General features: G+C 42.7%; 1 protein-coding gene across 2 annotated transcripts in view; it reads right to left on the bottom strand.

The window, feature by feature from the left end:
• LOC133747299 (zinc finger protein 345-like) overlaps window positions 1-14,878 on the bottom strand; it is a 56,388-nt gene extending 41,510 nt beyond the window's left edge. The window contains exons 1-4 of one of the 2 annotated variants that reach the window (XR_009864302.1): window positions 14,779-14,878; window positions 13,460-13,539; window positions 5,239-5,368; window positions 4,654-5,107 (exon numbers count right to left, since the gene is read on the bottom strand). Coding sequence is in view for 1 of the 2 variants with exons in the window: in XM_062175653.1 (XP_062031637.1) it covers window positions 5,239-5,241 (3 nt within the window). In the remaining variant the exon portion in view is untranslated. Of the gene's footprint in view, window positions 1-4,653; window positions 5,108-5,238; window positions 5,369-13,459; window positions 13,540-14,778 lie in introns of those variants that run through there. The other variant, XM_062175653.1, reaches the window with a different exon arrangement.
• Window positions 14,879-19,341: the final 4,463 nt, after the last annotated feature.

The following is a 19,341-nucleotide window of genomic DNA, read 5'->3' as shown; positions in this document are numbered from 1 at the left end:
CACTGCTCTTGGTAGAGGCTGAGGATGCTTTTCATTGCAGGCAGTGTTTGCAAGAGACTTAGTTCCCTGACGATTTGTGCCTCTCCTACAAATACATTTTGGCATTAAAAACAAACTGAAGTATTTATGTTTTAGTAGTATGGCACCAACTTAAGTATTTTGCCTACTGGCATCTTTGTCTTTAAAGAGCTAAATCCTCAGGACTACAGGATTGAGTAAAAACTAGAAAATAGCTAATCCTAGTACTAGAAAAGCACAAGGGATTATTTGATCATTCGGTTCTTCATATTTCACATACTTTTTTTTTTCTACTTTTCCCTTCCTACAGATATTCTGGCTGTATTGAAGGCTTTTTTAAAAACTGAATTCTGTGAAGAAAATATAGGCTTTTGGCTGGCTTGTGAAAACTTCTGAAAAATCCACCCACCCCAGAAGCTATCCTTAAAACCAAGGTAAATATATACAGTCTTCATAGAAAAAAACCCCAAAAGAGGTAAGACCAAATTCCTCATTTCAGTATAAAATGTACACCCTTGGCACCAAGAAGCAACAAAGGAAGTAAAGATATAAGACTAAAGCAAGGGCCAGGGAATCTGAAAAGCTTCCTTTCCTGGTGTCCTGGCTTTCAACTAAGTATCCCCAGACCTGGCAGGTGGAGCTCATCACACGTTACAGCTTCTGATTTTCACTTTCAAAGAGCAGAGCTCCCTTCTCTAACGAAGGATAATGAGTGATCTTTGTTTCAGATGAGCTTGCTTTCAAACCAAAACTCTTATTATCCAAAATATACAAGAAGCTACAACTCCCAGCTGTACAACTGCCTGGAAAAGGGTGTACAACATGATGTTTTACTTATTTGAAAAGTAGAGTTGCAGAGAGAGGTCTTCCATCTGCTAGTTCACTCCCCAAATGGCCACAGTGGTCAGGGCTGGGTCAGGCTGAAGCCAGGAGCTTCCTCCAGGTCTCCCATGTAGGGGCAGAGGACCAAGCACTTGGGCCATCTTATGCTGCTTTTCCCAGCAGGGAGTGGGTAAGAACTGGAGTAGCTGGGACTCAAACTGGCATCCATATGGGATGCTAGTGCTGCAGGCATCAGTGTAACTTGCTATGCCACAGCACCAGCCCCAGGTAGAACACTTATCCCTGTTTTTTGGAATCAGAGTTCTACTAGGGCTTGAGTGAAAAACCACAGATCACCACAGACACCATGGTTGATGAGAAAAAGGGAGCCCCAGAGTAGAGGACATGTTCTGTTTCCTAAGGCAGAAGTCTGTGACTGCCAAAGAGACTGCCATTCAATTGAGTTCTCTCAGAACTATTGATTCCAAGCTAGGTAGTGAGTCAGGAAGCTGGTGACTGTCCAGGAGATGCTTGTATCAGAACAGCTTCCACCACTGTACAGACACAGGCAGGAAATATGTGGTCTGAGGGGGTGGGTCTTGTTGGAAAAGCAGGACTGTGAGATAGAAGATAATGCAATGGAATGCTGTTGATCTAAACTCATTTAAAATCAATAGGTCTGGGATTCTGTGGCCTTAACTACCTAGCTGTATATCTTTCACTAAATCAGTTCATGTTACCACATAGTGGTTTTGAGTCCCAACTAATGTAACATGTTGACTATGTAGAAGAGTACTAAAGTTCTTGTGACTCCATTTCATGCATGCTATTCTTGTGTATTGCTGAACCTGAAATGATGTTTGAATTGTTAAATGGTATATAAAATAGTGAGTGCTTGTGTGTAGAAGACCACAGTGTCTATTACAAGTGCCAAAAACTCTTGAAGGCAGTTAAGCTTTGAAGTGGTCTTTGAATATTTGAATACATTTATTTTGATAAATACTGTCATTGAATACTTACAGTCCAGGTGTGAGCTGATTTGATGTTGATAACTAGAATTATGACCAACATAAGGGGAAGATCTTTGTAGTAGAGAAGAAGTGTGCATTACTGTGTCTGTGCAGGGAGAACTGACAGCCCCAGAGTTGAGATGAGGGTGGCAAGGAAGATGCTCTTTTCTAAACCTAAGTCACAGCACATCCTTAGACCCACCCAGGGTAAAAATTTTACCCAGGGTAAAAATTACTAACAGAATCTTTTATTAAACATCAGGGTCTTTGATGAGAATAGAACATTGACCTAAATCCCTTTTTGAGGATTAAGAAACAACTAAATAGAAGTGAACTGTATGGAGACAAACACCAATGTTACATTACTCAACTCTCCACTGCACCAATGAAGGAAGAAGACAAATGGGGAATATGGGCCTCCCCCTTTTTTGTCCTCTTTTCTTTGGTTCCAACTCACATGGGCTTCCAGAAGACATACATGGAAACTGTTCTCTTTGTGGTCAACATACATCTCAGAATTTCCCTTATTCATTTGCCTTCACTTGCCTAACAGATTTTGATTATGTTACTTTAGGTAATGAGGAAGGCAACAGAAGTGCACTTTTCTCCCTCATATTTATAACATTTATTTGAAAGGCAGAGTAACAGAGAGGGTGTAGAGACAGACCTTCCATATACTGGTTCACTCCCCAAATGATCACAATGGCCTGAGCTGAGCCGATCCAAAGCCAGGAGCCAGGAGCTTCTTTCAGGTCTCCCACAGGAATGCAGGGGCTCAAGCACTTGGGCAGTCCTCTGATGCTTTCCCAGGCACATTAGCAGGGAGCTGGATTGAAGTGGATCAGCCAGGACTTGAATCAGTGCCTATATGGCAGTGGCTTTACCCACTGTGCTACAGTGTGGGACCCATATATGTATATATTTCAAAGACTCATTTATTTGAAAGGCAGAGTTAGAGAGGGAGAGGCAGAAGAAGAGAGATCTTTCAACCTCTGGTTCACTCCCCAAATGTCCACAACAGTGGAGGCTGGGCCCAGCCAAAGCCAGGATGTTGAATAGTGCATAATCTCTAGTTATTAAATTGAAAAGGCTGAAGCTGGTGCCATGGCATATTGGGTAAAGTCACCACCTGCAGTGCTGGCATCCCATATGGGTACTGGTGCATGTCCTAGCTGCTCCGCTTCTAATCTAGCTCCCTGCTAATGTGCCTTGGAAAGCAGCAGAAGATGGCCCAAATACTTGGCTCCTGAATCCATGTGGGAGACCTGAAAGAAGCTCCTGGCTTTGGATCAGCCCAGCTCTAGCTTTTTGCAGGCACTTGGGAGTAAACCAGCAGATGGAATATCTCTTGATGTGTGTCTCTCTGTAACTCCTTCAAAAATAAGCCTTTAAAAAAATAAAGTTTATTGACATGTGCTATGATCCAATCCAGTAAAAGTAAGAGAAGCAATAACTATCACTACCTATATTTTTATCTAATCTAAGTATTGTGTAAACTAAAATATACAATACTAGGAGTATACTATCAGTAATTACACTACTGAGGTGGGGGCTGCAGTGCACAGGTTAATCCTCTACCTGCAGTGCTGGCATCCCTAATGGGTGCCAGGTTCTAGTCCTGGTTGCTCCTCTTCTGGTCCAGCTCTCTGCTGTGGCCTAGGAGGGCAGTGGAGGATGGCCCAAGTGCTTGGGCCCCTGCATCCGCATGGGAGACCGGGAAGAAGCACCTGGCTTCTGGCTTTGGATCAGTGCAGCTCCAGCCATTGTGGCCATTTGGGGAGTGAACCAATGGAAGGAAGACCTTTCTCTAACTCTACCTGCCAAATAAATAAATAAAATCTTTTTTAAAAGTAATTACCAATACTCAGTGATTATAATTAAAAATTTTAATAACTATATTGATTCTTTTTTTTTTTTTTGACAGGGAGAGGTAGACAGTGAGAGAGACAAAGAGAAAGATCTTCCTTCCATTGGTTCACCCCCAAATGGCCGCTATGGCCAGCACTATACCAATCCAAAGCCAGGAGCTGGGTGTTTCCTCCTGGTCTCCTATGCAGGTGCAGGGCCCAAGGACTTGGACCATCTTCTACTGCTTTCCCAGGCCGTAGCTGAGAGCTGGATTGGAAGTGGAGCAGCCAGGTCTCGAACCGGCACTCATATGGATGCTGGCACTTCAGGCCAGGGTGTTAACTACTGTGCCACAGTGTGGGCCCCAGTCCTAGCAGTTCTATGTTGTTTAGCATTTCGTCTTCAGTGCCAACTGCTAATAATACAGTAGAGTTGTAGAAGACCTGACAGTCATGCAAACCTTACCACAACCTAGTACTGTGTAGAATAAATCCTGTAAATATAAAGACAATCTTACTTCACAGCGGAGGAAGAACCAGAGGGGTAAAATAAGTTGCTAATGTCACTTAGCTCTTTTGGTACAGAAACAAGGAAGGGTCTCAGCTTTATGCCACTTGCCTCAACTAGATGAGCCTGCAATTTTAAAGACACTCAACTTGGGCTCCTTGAGTTTAAATGAATTTTCCAAGGTTACATGACAAAGAAGCACCAAAGCCAGAAGTAAAAATTATTGCTCTCATCTTTCTCTTCCTTATCCACTATGGAAGTCTGATTTACAGTTGTAAATTATTCTAATATCATTTACAACCAAGAAGCATTATTTTTTGCTAACTTTAACAATGAAACTATTTTTAGCCATTGAGGAATTTATTTTAATGAAAGATATAGACATACATTTTTGTTTTGTTTTTTTAATTGGAGATGCAAAGAGACAAACAAGTAGACAGAGAAGTGGTATTCACCCTCTAGTTCACTGCTCAAATGCCAGTGGCCCGGGCTGGCCCAGGAGCAGGGAACCCCATCATCTGAGCCATCACTTGCTAGCTCTCAGGGTTTGCATTTCCAGGGAGTTGGAGTCAGGGGCTGGAACTGGGAATCAAACCCAGAAACTCCAATGTGGGACACAGGTATCTAAACCACAAGGCTACACCCTGGCTTCCAGACTTGTTTTTTCACCAGTCATCTGAAAATGAAAGTTAGTTCGGAACTGAAATCTAAGGCTCTGGAGTCCTCAGGTGTGTATGTCTATGCATGAGAGTTAGTTAGGTTGCCCAAGCAGAGTCTGCAGTTTAGAGAGAACAGAAGAGTGAAACGTGTGTCAGAGGATGTCAGCACTGGAGAGGTGGCTGTGCTCTAGTCAGAGGCTGAGGAGGACGAGTCCACAGAGAGCAGCAGCACCAAGGAGTATGCTAGAATGTAGGGAGAAAAAAGGTTGAAAAACAAATATGTTAAAAAGATTTGTTTATTTATTTGGAAGACAGAGTTATAAAAAAAGACAGGGAGGGAGAGGGAGAGATCTCCCATCTGCAGATTCACTCACCATATGGTCACAATGGCTGGGACTGGGTCAGATCAAAGCTCGGATCTGGAACTCCATCCAAGTCTCCCTCATGGTGGCAGGGACTCAAGAATTTGGGTTGTCTGCTGCTTCTCAGATGCACTGCAGAGAGCTGGATGGGAAGTAGCATCACGGGCAATGGATTATCCTAATGCATCACAACACTGGCTCCAACAAATGAAATTAGGTAAAAAAATTAGGTAAAAAAATTCAAAATGCCAGGGAAACATCAAATAAAATGTCAGGGATGAGCATCGTGGTCAGCAGGTTAAACCACTATTAGGAGGCATATATCATTCTTAAGTGTGAGGATGTGTTTTTTTTTTTAACCACTTTTGTACAAGAGAGTACCAAGATGAAAACTGTTCTCCAAGGAGTCTGATCTGATCACCTCACATAGGATATACAGAGATTAGGAGAAACTGCAAGACAGATTACAAGTACAGAAAAGAGGAAACAAAAACTGGAATGATAGCATGAGGAAGGAATTGTAATCCATGTTTTGCAAGACCTCAAATCAAATATATGTACTGTTTATAGAAAAATAGAAATAAAAGCAAATATGAGAGAGTTTCAAAAAGTTTGTGGAAAATGAAATTAAAAGATTAGCTTATTCAACAAATTTTGAAATCTATGCATGTGAATGGTCTTCAAAAAGTTCATGGAAAATGTCTATTATAAAAAATGGTACATGATTTCAAAATAATTTTTAAAGAAAATATATTTAATTTTTTATTTATTTGAGAGGTAGAGTTACAGAGTGAGAGGGAGAGACAGAGAGAAAGGTCTTCCTTCTGCTGTTTCACTTCCCAGATGGCCGCAATGGCTGTAGCTGTGCCAAATTGAAGCCAGGAGCCAGGTGCTTCTTCCTAGTTTTCCATGTGGGTGCTGGCGCCCAAGTACTTGGACCATTTTCTACTGCTTTCCCAGGCCATAGAAGAGAGCTGGATTGGAAGAGGGGCAGCTGGGACTAGAACTGGCACCCATATGGGATGCCAACGCTGCAGGTGAAGAATTAACTATTTGTTTATTTTTACAAAAGACAGTTACAGGGGGTGAAAAGGGGAGATACAGATCTTTCATTTTCTGGTTCTCTCCCAAAATGACCACAAGAGCCAGGACTGGCCCAGGCTGAAGATGGGAACCAGAAGTCCATCTGAGTCTCCCACAGGGGTGGTAGGGGCTCTTCTTCTGCCAAGAGCATTAGTAGGAAGCAAAATAGCCAGGACTGCAACTGGCACTCAAATATGGGATGCTGGCCTCACATGTGGCAGCTTACCCTGCTGTGTCACAAAGATGGTCATTCAAAATAAATTCTTGAGGGTTAAGCCACCTTTTGCAGTGCCAGCATCCTATATGGGTAGCAGTTTGAGTCCTGGCTCCACTTCTGATCCAGCTCCCTGTTAATGTGCCTGGGAAAGCAGTGGAAGACAGTCCAAGCGCTTGGGCCCCTATACCATGTGGGAAACTCAGAAGAAGCTCCTGGCTTCAGCATGGCCATTTGGGGACTGAATCAGCAAATGGAAATCTCTCTGTAACTGTGACTTTCAAATAAATAAATCTTTAAAAAACATCCTTGTGCACTTAAAAGACCTCTTGCAATCCAAGTGCATGGTTACTTGTTCAGCAAATGCTGATTCAGGTGCAAGAAGTGCTGGTATCAGGGATGCCTTGGTAAAGAAGTAGTGGTTTGGAAAGGTCACTTAAGAGGCTTTTATGTAGAATGCAGGCAGTGGTGTGTTAGAGTTTAATAGATAGTTTTGGTTTAAAAATTACATATTGGGGCTGGTGCTGTGGCCTAGAGGGTAAGTAAGGCCAGCAGTGCCAGCATCCCATATAAGCACTGGTTTGAGGCCTGGCTGCTCTGCTTCCAATCCAGCTCTCTACTGAGGCCTAGGAAGGCAGTAGAAGATGGCCCAAGTCTTTGGGCACCTGCACCCAAATGGGAGACCTGGAAAAATCTCCTGGCTCCTAGCTTTGGATCAGCCCAGCTCTGACCATTGTGACCATTTAGGAAATGAGCTAGTGGACAGAAGACCTCTGTCTTTTTCTCTCTGCTTCTCTGTAACTCTGCCTTTCAAATAAAATAAATCCGTAAAAAAAAAAAAAAAAAAAAAAACAACTTAAACTAATTATGTATTAACTTCTAACTGGGAGATCAGTAATTAAGTCAAGGTACAGTTAGTCATTTAGACAGGCATCTAGTCAGCCAGTAATGATGACCTTGTTTCATTTCTAAACACAGAAATTATTTTAAATGGCTTTAGAGATATATTTATCAAAATAACATGTGTAGGACTCCCTGGGGCAGCATGGAGGCTGCGGGGGAATGCAGAACACCTGAACCAGTGAGCCCTGGGCAAAGTGTTATGAAGCTGATACAGACTCCCAGTCTTTAGATGATAGACACATGGTTCACAAATGGAACCAGAAGAAAACTGCCTGAGTAGCATAGTAATAGGAACAGGCACAGAAACCTGGTGTTCCTGGGAATGGTCCTTTTGGTCCTCTGCCATTACTTTCCCTTAGCAACAGGCAGAGCCTACAGCCTTCTGCCACCCACCCTCTCCCCACAGAAAGGAAGAGTTGGAGGGGTCTATGGTTGTGGTGCATCTTGGGAGGCTGAATCTCTGGAAGAGAGGGCAGAGCAGGTACAGAGCTTACCTGGCAGTGCGTGGGGACAGTTTCCCCACTACTGCATTTTAATGGGGACAGCAAAACCCTTACCATCCCCCCCAACACACATACACTGCAGAGGCTTAATTGGTGAATCCTTCCAGACAACAGTGATTGGGCCAGGAGCTAAACACAGCAACTTCCTCTAGAACTGTGCTGGGGGAACAGTTCCCACTCAGATGGAGGGAATGGGGACAGGCTACACCCCCCCACCAAACACAGGTTAGGTCATAAGGCTCTCACCAGCTAGCAGCTCTCTGGTCTCACCTCCCTAGTCTTTGTAGCTGACAAGCTCTTCCCAACCTTGCTGCCTGGGAGAGATACACTCAGATGTCACTTTCATGGAAAACCTAGGAGTTATTTTTTTTAAGATTTATTTATTTCTTTTAAAGAGTTACACAGAGAGAGAAGGAAAGGCAGGGAGAGGGAGAGGGAGAGAGGGAGAGGCCTTCCATCTGCTGTTTCACTCCCCAGTTGGTTGCAATGGCTGGAGCTGTGCCAATCCAAAGCCAGGAGCCAGAAGCTTCCTCTGGGTCTTCCCACACAGGTGCAGGGGCCCAAGGACTTGGGCCATCTTCTACTGCTTTCCCAGGCCACAGCAGAGAGCTGGATCAGAAGTGGAACAGCCAGGACTAGAACTGCCACCCATATGTGATGCTGGCACTGCAGGCAGTGGCTTTATCCATGACCCCACAGTGCCAGCCCCAACCTAGAAGTTCAAGTTGACATAGTGGACAGCACACTGTGGTCCCCAAGTCTAACATAACCATGGGAAATGCTAATAGATTGTGTCACAGGCTGAGGGAGGTGACAGGCATGCTCTGCTGCAGAGCTGTGATGTAGGGAAGGGGCTCCAGACCAGGAGAAAGGGGACCCTGGGGTTCCCCGCCCTTCCTCTCTCCTCAGTGACCACTCTCCAGAACACCTCTTCTCTGTGGCCACAGACAGCTCTGAAAGCAGTGTTTTGGGGCAGGGAGGGAAGGTTGCAGGGAAGATCTCTGAGTAGTTGGTCCAGAGGGAGCATTCCTCTTAAAACATTACAGTCCTGTCTGCACCCACTCCCCTGGCCTTGATGGCCATTTGTCTATTAATGTCCCACTTCAGATGATACCTCCAACCTTTGCTATTGGACAGGAGGTGATTGGCAAGAAAATTCAACCTACAGTTTTAAAAGATTTATGTATTAGAGAGGACTTCCAATCACTGGCTCATTCCCCAAATGTCTGCAAAGCCAGGGCTGGGCTAGGCTGAAGCTAGGAATTCCATCCTGTTCCCTGACACGGGTGTCAGGAGCTCACATACTTAGGTTATCACCATTGCTTCCCAGGTGCGTTAGCAAGAAGCTCAACTGGAAGCAGAGGTGGGACCTGATTTCAGGTCCTCCAATATGGGCCATGGGCATCCCAAGTGGCAGCTTAACCCACTGTACCATAACACCTTCTACTTTGATATTATTTATTTATTTACATATTTATATGCTTATTTATTTGAGACACAGAAAGAGACCTTCTATCTGCCATTTCACTCTCCAAAGGCCTGAAATATTTAGGGCTGGGCCACACTGAGGCTGGGATCAGAGAACTCAATCTGGTCTCCCCACATCTGCTGCCTCCCAGGTTGCACATTAGCAGGAAGTTGGAATTGCAAGACTTGTACCAGGCACTTTAATTTGGGATGAAAGTTTCTCAAGAGCCGTCTTAACCACTGGGCCAAGCACTCACCCCCCACCTCAGTTTTTAAAGAAAGACAAGGGATTCCATTCTCTTTCTATTACCCATAAATAAGAGTATGGATAATCTCAATTGCTTGCTCCAAGCCTAATTCCTTTTGCCACAAAGAGAATCAACTTCAGATAATGATAGTGCTGTGAGTCACAGAGTGGAGGTGAAAAGAGCCCATGTTCTCACTGACATCTCCAGCCATGGAATTTGTCGAGCCCAGGACCACTGTGTCTGACTCTCCCTCCTCATTGTTCAAGCTGGCTGGAGATGGGCTTTTAGTGACCTGAACTCAAAAACATCCCAGTGAAAACACCATGTACTCTCTACAAGATGTTTGTGAGAAGGATTTTGAACTAAACTATCCACGGTCACCTAATAGGCCACTAAAGAGTTGGACTCACAATTTTGTCTTAGTACAAGGTGTCCTAACTGAGGACAAAGCCACCAGGATTTCCTCTGTTTGATTCGTCTTACATTTGAGGAATTTATTACAGTGCCTAAAAAGGGGTGCAGGAACCTCAGTTTTCCCACTCAGCTGTGTGGCCCTGAGAAAGGTATTTAGATTCTATGGGCTCCACTTTCTCACCTGCCCATGGAGAGTATCACAGTGCTTGTTTAGAGGGTTATTGTCGGTATCAAAGGAATAAAATGACTCATGTGTTTTAGAGTTTATTCCAGCTATGAGTAGCACACAAAGTAAATATTTAAAAGTGTAGCTTAGGGGCCAGCATTGTGGTATAGTGGGTTAAATCACAGCCTATGATAGGCATCCCATAGGGTGACAGTTCTAGTCTTGGCTGCTCCACTTCTGCTGGAGCTCCCTGCTAATACACCTGGGAAAGCAGTGCAGAATCCAAGTACTCAGGTCCCTGCACCCAGGTGGGAGGCCTGGATGAAGCTGCTAGCTCACAGTTTCAGCCTAAGTCCTAGTGGCTGCAGCTATTTGAGGAGTGAACCAGCAGATGGAGGATACCTCTCTCTGACTTTTCTTTCTCTGTAACTCTGCCTTTTAAATAAATAATGTCTAAAAAATAAAACCACCTGTAGCTTAACACTTCTCTCACATATAAGGATTCAAAGATATTCATTCCAGGAGGGGCTCCTTTGCCTTGTTGCCTCATCCATAAGGTTCCCTCATGGGACCAAATGGTTCCTGCAGCTCCAGTCACCTGCTCTCCATCCCATCCAGAAGGACAATAGAATATTTCCTTGGGTCAGGCATTTCACCTCGCAGATAAGATGCCCCTTTCCCATATCAGAGTGGCTAGCTTTGACTCCTGGCTGCAGCTGCCAATTCCACCTTCCTGGTAATGTTCACCCAAGGGAGTTGGCAGTGATGATTCAAGTAATTGGGTCCTTTTCATCCCCATGGGAGAAATGGATTGGGTTATTTGCTCCTGATTTAGGACTAGTCCCATCCCAGCCCTTGTAGACACTTGAAAAGTGAACCAGCAGATGGGAGCTTTCTCCATGTCTACCTGTCTCCTTCTCTTTGCCTCTCAAATAAATAAAATTTTTAAAATACATTTCCTGGGAGTCACACATCATGGCAGCAGATGTGCCCAACAGAAAAAAATCAAGGAATCTGTTATGGGAGATGGGGAGGAAGTATCTAGCTTCTGCTGCCCCTGCAGAGGATGAGCCCAGTGATGTGGAATGGAGGTAGTATCCATACAGGGCAGGTGTTCTCTTTAAAAATCTCCACTCAGCCCAACGCTCAGTCCCCAGTCCTCTGTCAAAATCTCATCATGTCCTTTAGGCTCATCAAGCATCCATTTATGCCGTAACTGAGCTAACATACTGTATAGACACACAAAATCTGGGTACTTTCACTATGAAGCCATGGTTGCCAAGTCACTGCCTATGAAGCTGCACCTGGTTCACAGGAAGCACTCAGCGAATCTTTGAAATTACTATCCTTGTAGTTAAAGAACTAGTTTCAGGCTAGCACTGTGGCATAGTGGGTAAAACCACCGCCTGCAGTGCCGGCATCCCATAAGAGCACCAGTTTGAGTCCTGTCTGCTCCACTTCCAATCCAGCTCTCTGCTATGGCCTGAGAAAGCAGTAGAAGACAGCCCAAGTCCTTGGGTCCCTGCACCAATGTGGGAGACCTAGATGAAGCTCTGGACATTGTGGCCATGTGAGGAATGAACCATTAAATGTAATACCTCTCTCTCTGCCTCTGCCTTTGAAACAAATGAAATAAATCTTAAAAAAAAAAAAAATGAACTAGTTTATCAGGATCAGGAGGAATGGAGCTTGAATTCCTCCTGTACCAGTTATCAGCTGTGTGACCCTTGACAAGTCCTTAAACCTATGTAGCAGCCCTGCTTATGTGTTTGAGAGCTGCTTTTAGCTAGTTGCTTCAGGCATTCCTTTCTAAACTCAACATTTGTTTATAAACTTGACTTTTCTGTAACAAGCATTGTAGGTCACAGCACTGTGATGTTCTTGTCACTACCTGAGAAAATGTTTCTCAACCTTATTCTTTTGTGTTCTGATACAAAGAACATGTCTCAGCAAGTAGTTGAGGCTCCAATAAACCAGAGGGATGCTCAGACAAAATAACAAACAGCCTAAAAAATATGCAAAACAGCTTAATCTAAATGTGCTCATCTTCCTTGGAGAGGTAAGGCAGCTAACTTTTATGATCATATGGCTTGGAAACATAAAAATAACTTTTTCATAAAAGGCCAAATCCATGTAACATGAAATAGAGAAGATGGTAGACAGATAATTTAGGTTTGTTATTGTATGCATAGTTATATGGTAATCCAATCTAAGTATGAATAAGATATGATTGAATGGGTTCAGTCAATTCATTTTTTATAATGAAAAGTTTAAGGATAGATCAATGTTTCCATAAAATCACGTCTGCTTTTGTTAGAATGAGAATGGAAGGGAGAGAGGGGAAGGAGAAAGAAATAGTGTCTGTATTTGTAGGAAGCTTGGGAATCACAGCTCCAGTGAAGGAGTGAGAGTCCAGTCTTGGTGTCGTAGAGGAAGGTGCATTTCCCTCTCCCATGTCCTCCATTCAACCCATGGGAGAGGAAGCTGAGTGCAATTAGAACATATCTGATTGTCTCCTAGAGTTTGCTCTGAAGTTATCGAAGTTGCTCCTTGCCCCTTTCCATGATTAATGGCTCATCAGGTGAAGACTAATTAGCAATGTGGTGAGTAGGTGCTCTCCTTTGGGAGATGCAATTTTCCCTACAACATGCATTGCCAGCAAGTTATCTAAGCATTAATCAAAACCTAAGTAGGAATAACAACAAAGTACTCACAAAAAAGTGTCCAGTAAATCCAAGCTTGTAAAGTTACTCAGACGTCTAAGTACACAATCCTATGCAAGGGCCCCCTGATCAAAAGAGCATATCTCATTCCCTTGTCACAGCTCTAACATTCTGTTCCTCATTTGTTATTGTGGCCCAGGTAAATGGAGTCTTACAGTAACATGCAAGCATTAGCAATATAAGATTGGAATTTCACAAAGAACAGCTCAGGGAGAACAGAATTTATACATCCAGAGTCTAGAACCCAAAAGGTTTTACAAGACCCAAGATGTTAGCAGTAAACGAAAGGCCTGGGGAAAGTGTTCTGAATTCATTACAGTTGGCAATGAAGCTTTTGTGTAGAAATAACAGCAAACTTATTTCAAATGGCTGAAATGTTAACACCAGAAAAAAAGAGAACTTCGAAAACTTTTTGCATGCATACAGAAACACAGAAAACACATTCAAAATCAAGATCTTGCACTGTATACCCTGAAACTCTTAACCAATGCAAACAGGAAGATGAACTGTACCTGTATCTTTGTGTAGAATCAAGAAGGAAGGACTGTCTGTTGCTCAACCACCTACATCCACACCTGAGCAGTTTCTGGACCTATAGGGAAGATGTTTTAGAAAGGGAAATATGTGATCAATGCCATATTTCTGACACCCCCACCTTCCTTATGAGCACAGAAGCCATCATTTACTTCCCCTCAAAGTACTTGTCTTCCCCAGACACAACTGACAGCATTTGTTTCCTATTCTTTTGTCAAAAAAAGAGGCCCCAGAGTTCAAGATTTTGTTTTATAAGTCTATACCTAGAGCCCTCAGCGCCTGGGTTATTTTTGCTCAATTCCATGCAAATTGAGTTTACAGTTCTGGTGTATGGGAAATGTTGCCAAATTAGCATCAACAACATACTATCTTTTTTTTAAGGTTTATTTTATTTATTTGAAAGACAGAGTTACAGAGAAGGTACAGACAGAGAGCGAGGTCTTCCATCCACTGGTTCACTCCCCCAGATGACTGCAACAGCCAGAGCTGCACTGATCCGAAGCCAGGAGCAAAGAGCTTCCTCCAGGTCTCCCACATAGGTGCAGGGGCCCAAGGACTTGGATCATCTTCTACTGCTATCTCAGGCCATAGCAGAGAGCTGGATTGGAAGAGGAGAAGCCAGGACTAGAACCGGCACCCATATGGGATGCCAGCGCTTCAGGCCAGGGCTTTGACCTGCTGCACCACAGCACCAGCCCCAAAATATTTTCTAAATCAGAAAGATTTGACTGGAATAATGATCGTGTTTCTTTTCATTTTTTTCTTTTTTTTTTTTCCTGGATTTGCATTCTGACAATTTATTTACTCAAATGTTTGGCCTTACTTGAATATGTAGGTGATTTTTTAGTGAAATGTTACATAATTTCTAAGAAGAATGAGAATTTACTTTAACTGGAGTACCTAATGGAAAGCAGTGTGCAGTACATTGCACGTGTTCCAGCCCACATTTAGCTAACTGGTAAGACAGGCAAACAGGGCCTGAAGGCCGGAGCCGGCCTCACTTCAACAAAAGGCCACAGCGCAGTCCACGCTCCCCGATCTCCCTCCGTCCTCTCCACACGACCTGGGGAGAGGCGGACTGCGCGCACACAGACGGAGAGGAGGCTCTGGAGGGAGCCGAGGTCGCTGGTGCAGGGACCGGGCCTGTCGCCCGTGTCCGGAGCCGGCCCAGCCCTCAGCGGTGGGGTCCGCGGATGGAAGAGCTCAGGTGGGGGAAGTCCAGGTCCCTCTGTAGCTGGTTCTGACAGGATCCATCCGCCCACCGCCCCTTCTGGGAAACCTGGCCCCACACACTCACCACTTCCCGCTCACGAAGCCTCCGGCTTCCTCTTCTCAGAGCAGAGAAGGCCGAGCCACCGCGGGGACGCTCTTCCCGCTGTAGTCTGGACACCACTAGGACACAGGGATCTCGCGAGATGATGAAGTGCTCCACCGCCCTCACCGGGGGGCCCCTGATTGGACAGCTGCAAAGCCAACGGGCATGAGGGGCATCACAAAGACCATAGCCAATCAGCACGCTCGCTGGCTCAGTGGGCGTGGGGAGATTGTTGCCAAGCAACCGGAGTGCTGGACTGGTTTGGGTGCCTGATTTCCAGGCGGGGTCACTGTGGCCTCAGGGCTCTCAGGACTTGCAGAGTTCCTGAGCTGCAGAAGCTGCTCAAGGTGAGTCACTGCTAACCGCGGATCATAGACTTCTGATCCTGTGTTTCTTCATATCCCGAACGATTTCTCCTTTGGGAAGTTTCTGTGATGTTTCTTTGAACAGTGTTTAAAGATATTGCGTGGTTAATCCTCTTGGTCCATTTCTCTTGTAGATAACGTGTTTTCTAGTCTGTCTTTTGTCTTTTTAATATTTCCTATGTGTTTCTTGCTGTTAATAATATTTAAAAAAGGCTTATTATTTGAAAGGCAGAGTTACAGAGAGAGAGAGATAGGGAAAAAGAGAACGGTCTTCTGTCCGCTGGTTCACACTCCAGATGGCTGCAAAGGTCAGTGCTGCATCAATCTGAAGCCAGAAGCCAGGAGCTTCTTCCAGGTCTCCCACGCAGGAGCAGGGGCCCAAGGACTTGGGCCATCCTCCACTGCTTTCCCAGGCCACAGCAGAGAGCTGGGTCAGAGTGGAGCAGCTGGGACTGGAGCCGGCGCCCATATGGGATGCCCCGGTCATGACATTTTACCCAGTCATCTCGATACCCTCACTTGTCAGTTGTATGTAGTTTGGGATGACATTGTATTGTTGTATGTAATGGTGTCATCTGGGTACATTGACAGAGTTCCTGGTTTATTTAGGGTTGGTGCTTGCTCTTTTTTGTTGTTGGATTTCCCTGTTAAGAGAGATGGGGGAGAAGGCAGGCATGGCTAGGTCTGTTCCCAGGGGAAAAGCTTTCACTGATCTTGTGTTAAGTAGTTTGCTGTAGGTCCATTTTAAACTATCTTGATCTCATACAGGAAGTCTCTCTTTTTTGAAGTTTTGCCAGAAGTTGATTTTTTTTTTCCAATCTGGATACTGAATTTTGTTAAATGCTTTAACACTTAATCTAAATGATCATGTAATTGTCTCACATTTTCAACCTACCTGGATGATTTACAAGGTTTGTTTGACAGTGTTGAATGCCCTTTACTTTTTAATGTGTTTCACTTGTTATTGACCTACAATATTGTTCTATATGGTTGAATTCATATAATTTTTTGCTCAAGATATCACCTGTTTATGAAACAGAAGCTCATTAATTTCATAACCTGATGTTGTTGGCATTATATATATATAAAACACTGACTTCCCAAAAGTAATTCAAATATATTCTCTGTTTTTTTCTATTTGGAAAGAATTTGGGAAATTTAATTTTTTTTCTTTCTTAAAGGTTTAGAATATTCTGTATGTTTGGGCCCAAAATTTTACTTGTGGGACTTTTGGTTGGTTGGCTTTTCAAAAATTTGATCATCTTATTTAAGTATGTAGAAGTTTTTCTGTTTCATGCTATATTTGTGATTTGGGAGACTGATTTTCAAAATGTAGCAGATTTTGAACTCTGGAGTAAAATTTTTACTTCTAAGAATTTAACAATATCCTCTTAGTGTCTTGCTAAGTTCTGTATGTTCTATAAAGAATGGCCCTGTGTTAATTTCCTGAAATTGGTTATTGGCTTAATAATTTTCTTAACTTTTAAAATATGGTTTTCCTTACATGTTTCTGTAGTACTTTTGTGACTAGAAACATTTCATTGATGTCTGTTGCATCTGTGTCCTGCCTTTATTTAAATATTCTTTCAGCATTTTTCCTCTTTAATTCTTGAGAAGGTAGCTGAGATTTCAGTGTCCTAACATATTCACTTAAGGATTTGAATTTTCTCTAAGCACTGTATCCATACCCCCTTAATTTTCTCATATATTTGCAAACCCTGTAAGTTTAGACCCTGTCTGCCCCAGTGTCTCCATCCCCATGAGCCTGCAACCATACCAGGCTTCATATATCTTCTTTCCTGTGCCGGAAACCCCATGTGTTTGCTCCAGTGTCACTCTTCATATAACTGTGACCTCTCGTCACTGTTTTATGTTGCATCCTAAATCTACATGCTTATATATTCTAGAATTGAAGGAATTATAGGATTAAGATTAAATATGATTTAGACTAAAATAAATGCTGTGATCCTTTCACCTACATCTTATTTTCTGGATTCTTCATTGCAAGGAAACAGGTTTATAGTGCAATGATTTCTTCCAGACTGAAGAAAGAGACTAGTATTTAGAAATGACATTGGAACATTTAATCATGCCATAAATAAGGAAATGATTAGATTAATGGAGAGAATTCAAAAGGATACAGAAACCAGCTTGAATGGCTACCAATGGTCAAATACAGGAGTCAAGTATTTAAATAGTAGCACATTTTAATTTGTTGAGTAAAATAAAATGCTATTAGCTTCTATTGTTATAAAAGTGAATAAATAGTTGGAGGAGAAGGGAACACTTTTATTAAAGTAAGACTACCACTGTTATCAGGTTAAACTGCTGCCTGCAATGCAGCATCCCATATGAATACAGATGGAAATCTTGGCTGCTCCACTTCTAATCAAGCTCCCTAATGGTGTGCCTGGGAATGCAGTGGAATGGCCATCTACATGGGCCTCTGCACTCATGTGACAGACCCAGATGAAGCTCCTGGCTTCTGGTTATGGCCTCACTCAGCCCTGGCTTTTGTGGCCATTTGAAGAGTGAAGCAGCAGTTGGAAGACTCCACTTACTTTTAGATAAGGTAAATCAATCTTTAAAAAAATAAATTATAATAACAACCAATTAATACTAACAATAATGGGAACTGTAAAAACAGCCAGTTAGAAAACATGCTAGTAATAACAGAGCCAGACAATAATTATCAATAAATACTAAAATGGATGGCTGAAATTTTCCTAATAATTTAATTACAGTTTCAAAGTATTTCACCACTATTTATTACAAATAGACAACTACCAATTCCACAGTAGAGAAACATGATAGATATCACCTTAAGAAATTATGAAATTAACATCTCCAAAGAAATAGCAAGTCAACATCATGTATCTCCTGATCCAATGTGCTGAGAAGGACACTATCACTTATGGGGTAGTTCTGACACAAAATCACAACCTGAATGTGGTGTGGAGAATCATAAGGCAAATCCAAGTTAACTGGCTTATCCAGTTAATGAAAGAAAAAGAAAGACAACAATTCTTGGTAACTAAATTCAATGTGTGATGCTAAATGGGAACAGGAGTGGTACATAGAAGAGAGTAAACTGCTGTAAAGGACATTACTGGAATGAGTGGAAAACTCAGATATAGAGTTTGGGGATAAGTAACACTATTATCAAACTGTTATAGTTTCTTAATTACTGTATTATGAATTGAGAATACTCTCATTCTTAGAAAATATTATATAGTGAACAGTTGAAGGGGAAAGTGGCAAAAACTTTGCAATTCACTTCCAAACAATAGAGATAAAACAAGTATAGTGTGTGTTTGTGTGTGATGCGCCTGTAGAGAGAACAAGCAATTTCAGGGATTAAGTTGTAAATCTAGGTAATGGGTAACCAAGAACACTTGATACTATTCTTATAATTTCTTAAAGTTTCATGAAAATTTAAAAGTTACAGAAACAATGCACACTGCTAAATCATTCTCATGTTAAATTTTATGAAACTAAATGGGAATACATACTAGATAAAAATGAATTGAAAATGAGAACAATATATATATCAAAAATTGAAAAAAGAAACGATTGATAAAATAATTATAAAATTAAACAATTCTAAATAAAGAAAACCAGGACCAGTACTGTGGCATAAAAGGTTTCACTGCCACTTGAAGTGTGAGCATCCCTAATGAGTGCTGATTCATGACCTGGCTGCTTCACTTCTGATCCAGCTCCTTGATAATGTGCCTGAGAAGGCAGCTGATGGCCCAAGTCCTTGGGCCACTGCCACCCAAGTAGCAGACCTGCAAGAAGCTTGCCTGGCCCAACCACAGCCATTGCAGAATGCAGCTTTACCTGCTATGCCACAGCACCAGCCCTCCATTGTTTATCTTTTATTTCTATGTCATATATACATCAATGATGTTGTAGTGTAAGCCAATCTTAGTACAGAGAACAAAAGCCCAATATGGTTAACTTTTTCATTGTGTCTTCATCAACTGGATGAAAATTCTGTAAATTTTCTTTTTTTGAAAGATTTTATTTATTTATTTGAGAGGTAGAGTTGCAGACCATGAGAGGGAGTGACAGAGATAAAGGTCTTCCATCCACAGGTTTACTCCCCAAATGACCGCAATGGCTGGGTTGAGCTGATTCAAAGCCAGGAACCAGGAGCTTCTTCCAGGACTCCTAT

Source organism: Lepus europaeus, chromosome 18, assembly GCF_033115175.1.
Source record: "Lepus europaeus isolate LE1 chromosome 18, mLepTim1.pri, whole genome shotgun sequence".
NCBI classification, from domain to species: Eukaryota; Metazoa; Chordata; class Mammalia; order Lagomorpha; family Leporidae; genus Lepus; species Lepus europaeus.
Note: the sequence above shows the minus strand (reverse complement) of the source record. Positions and strands in the feature narration are given on the sequence as shown.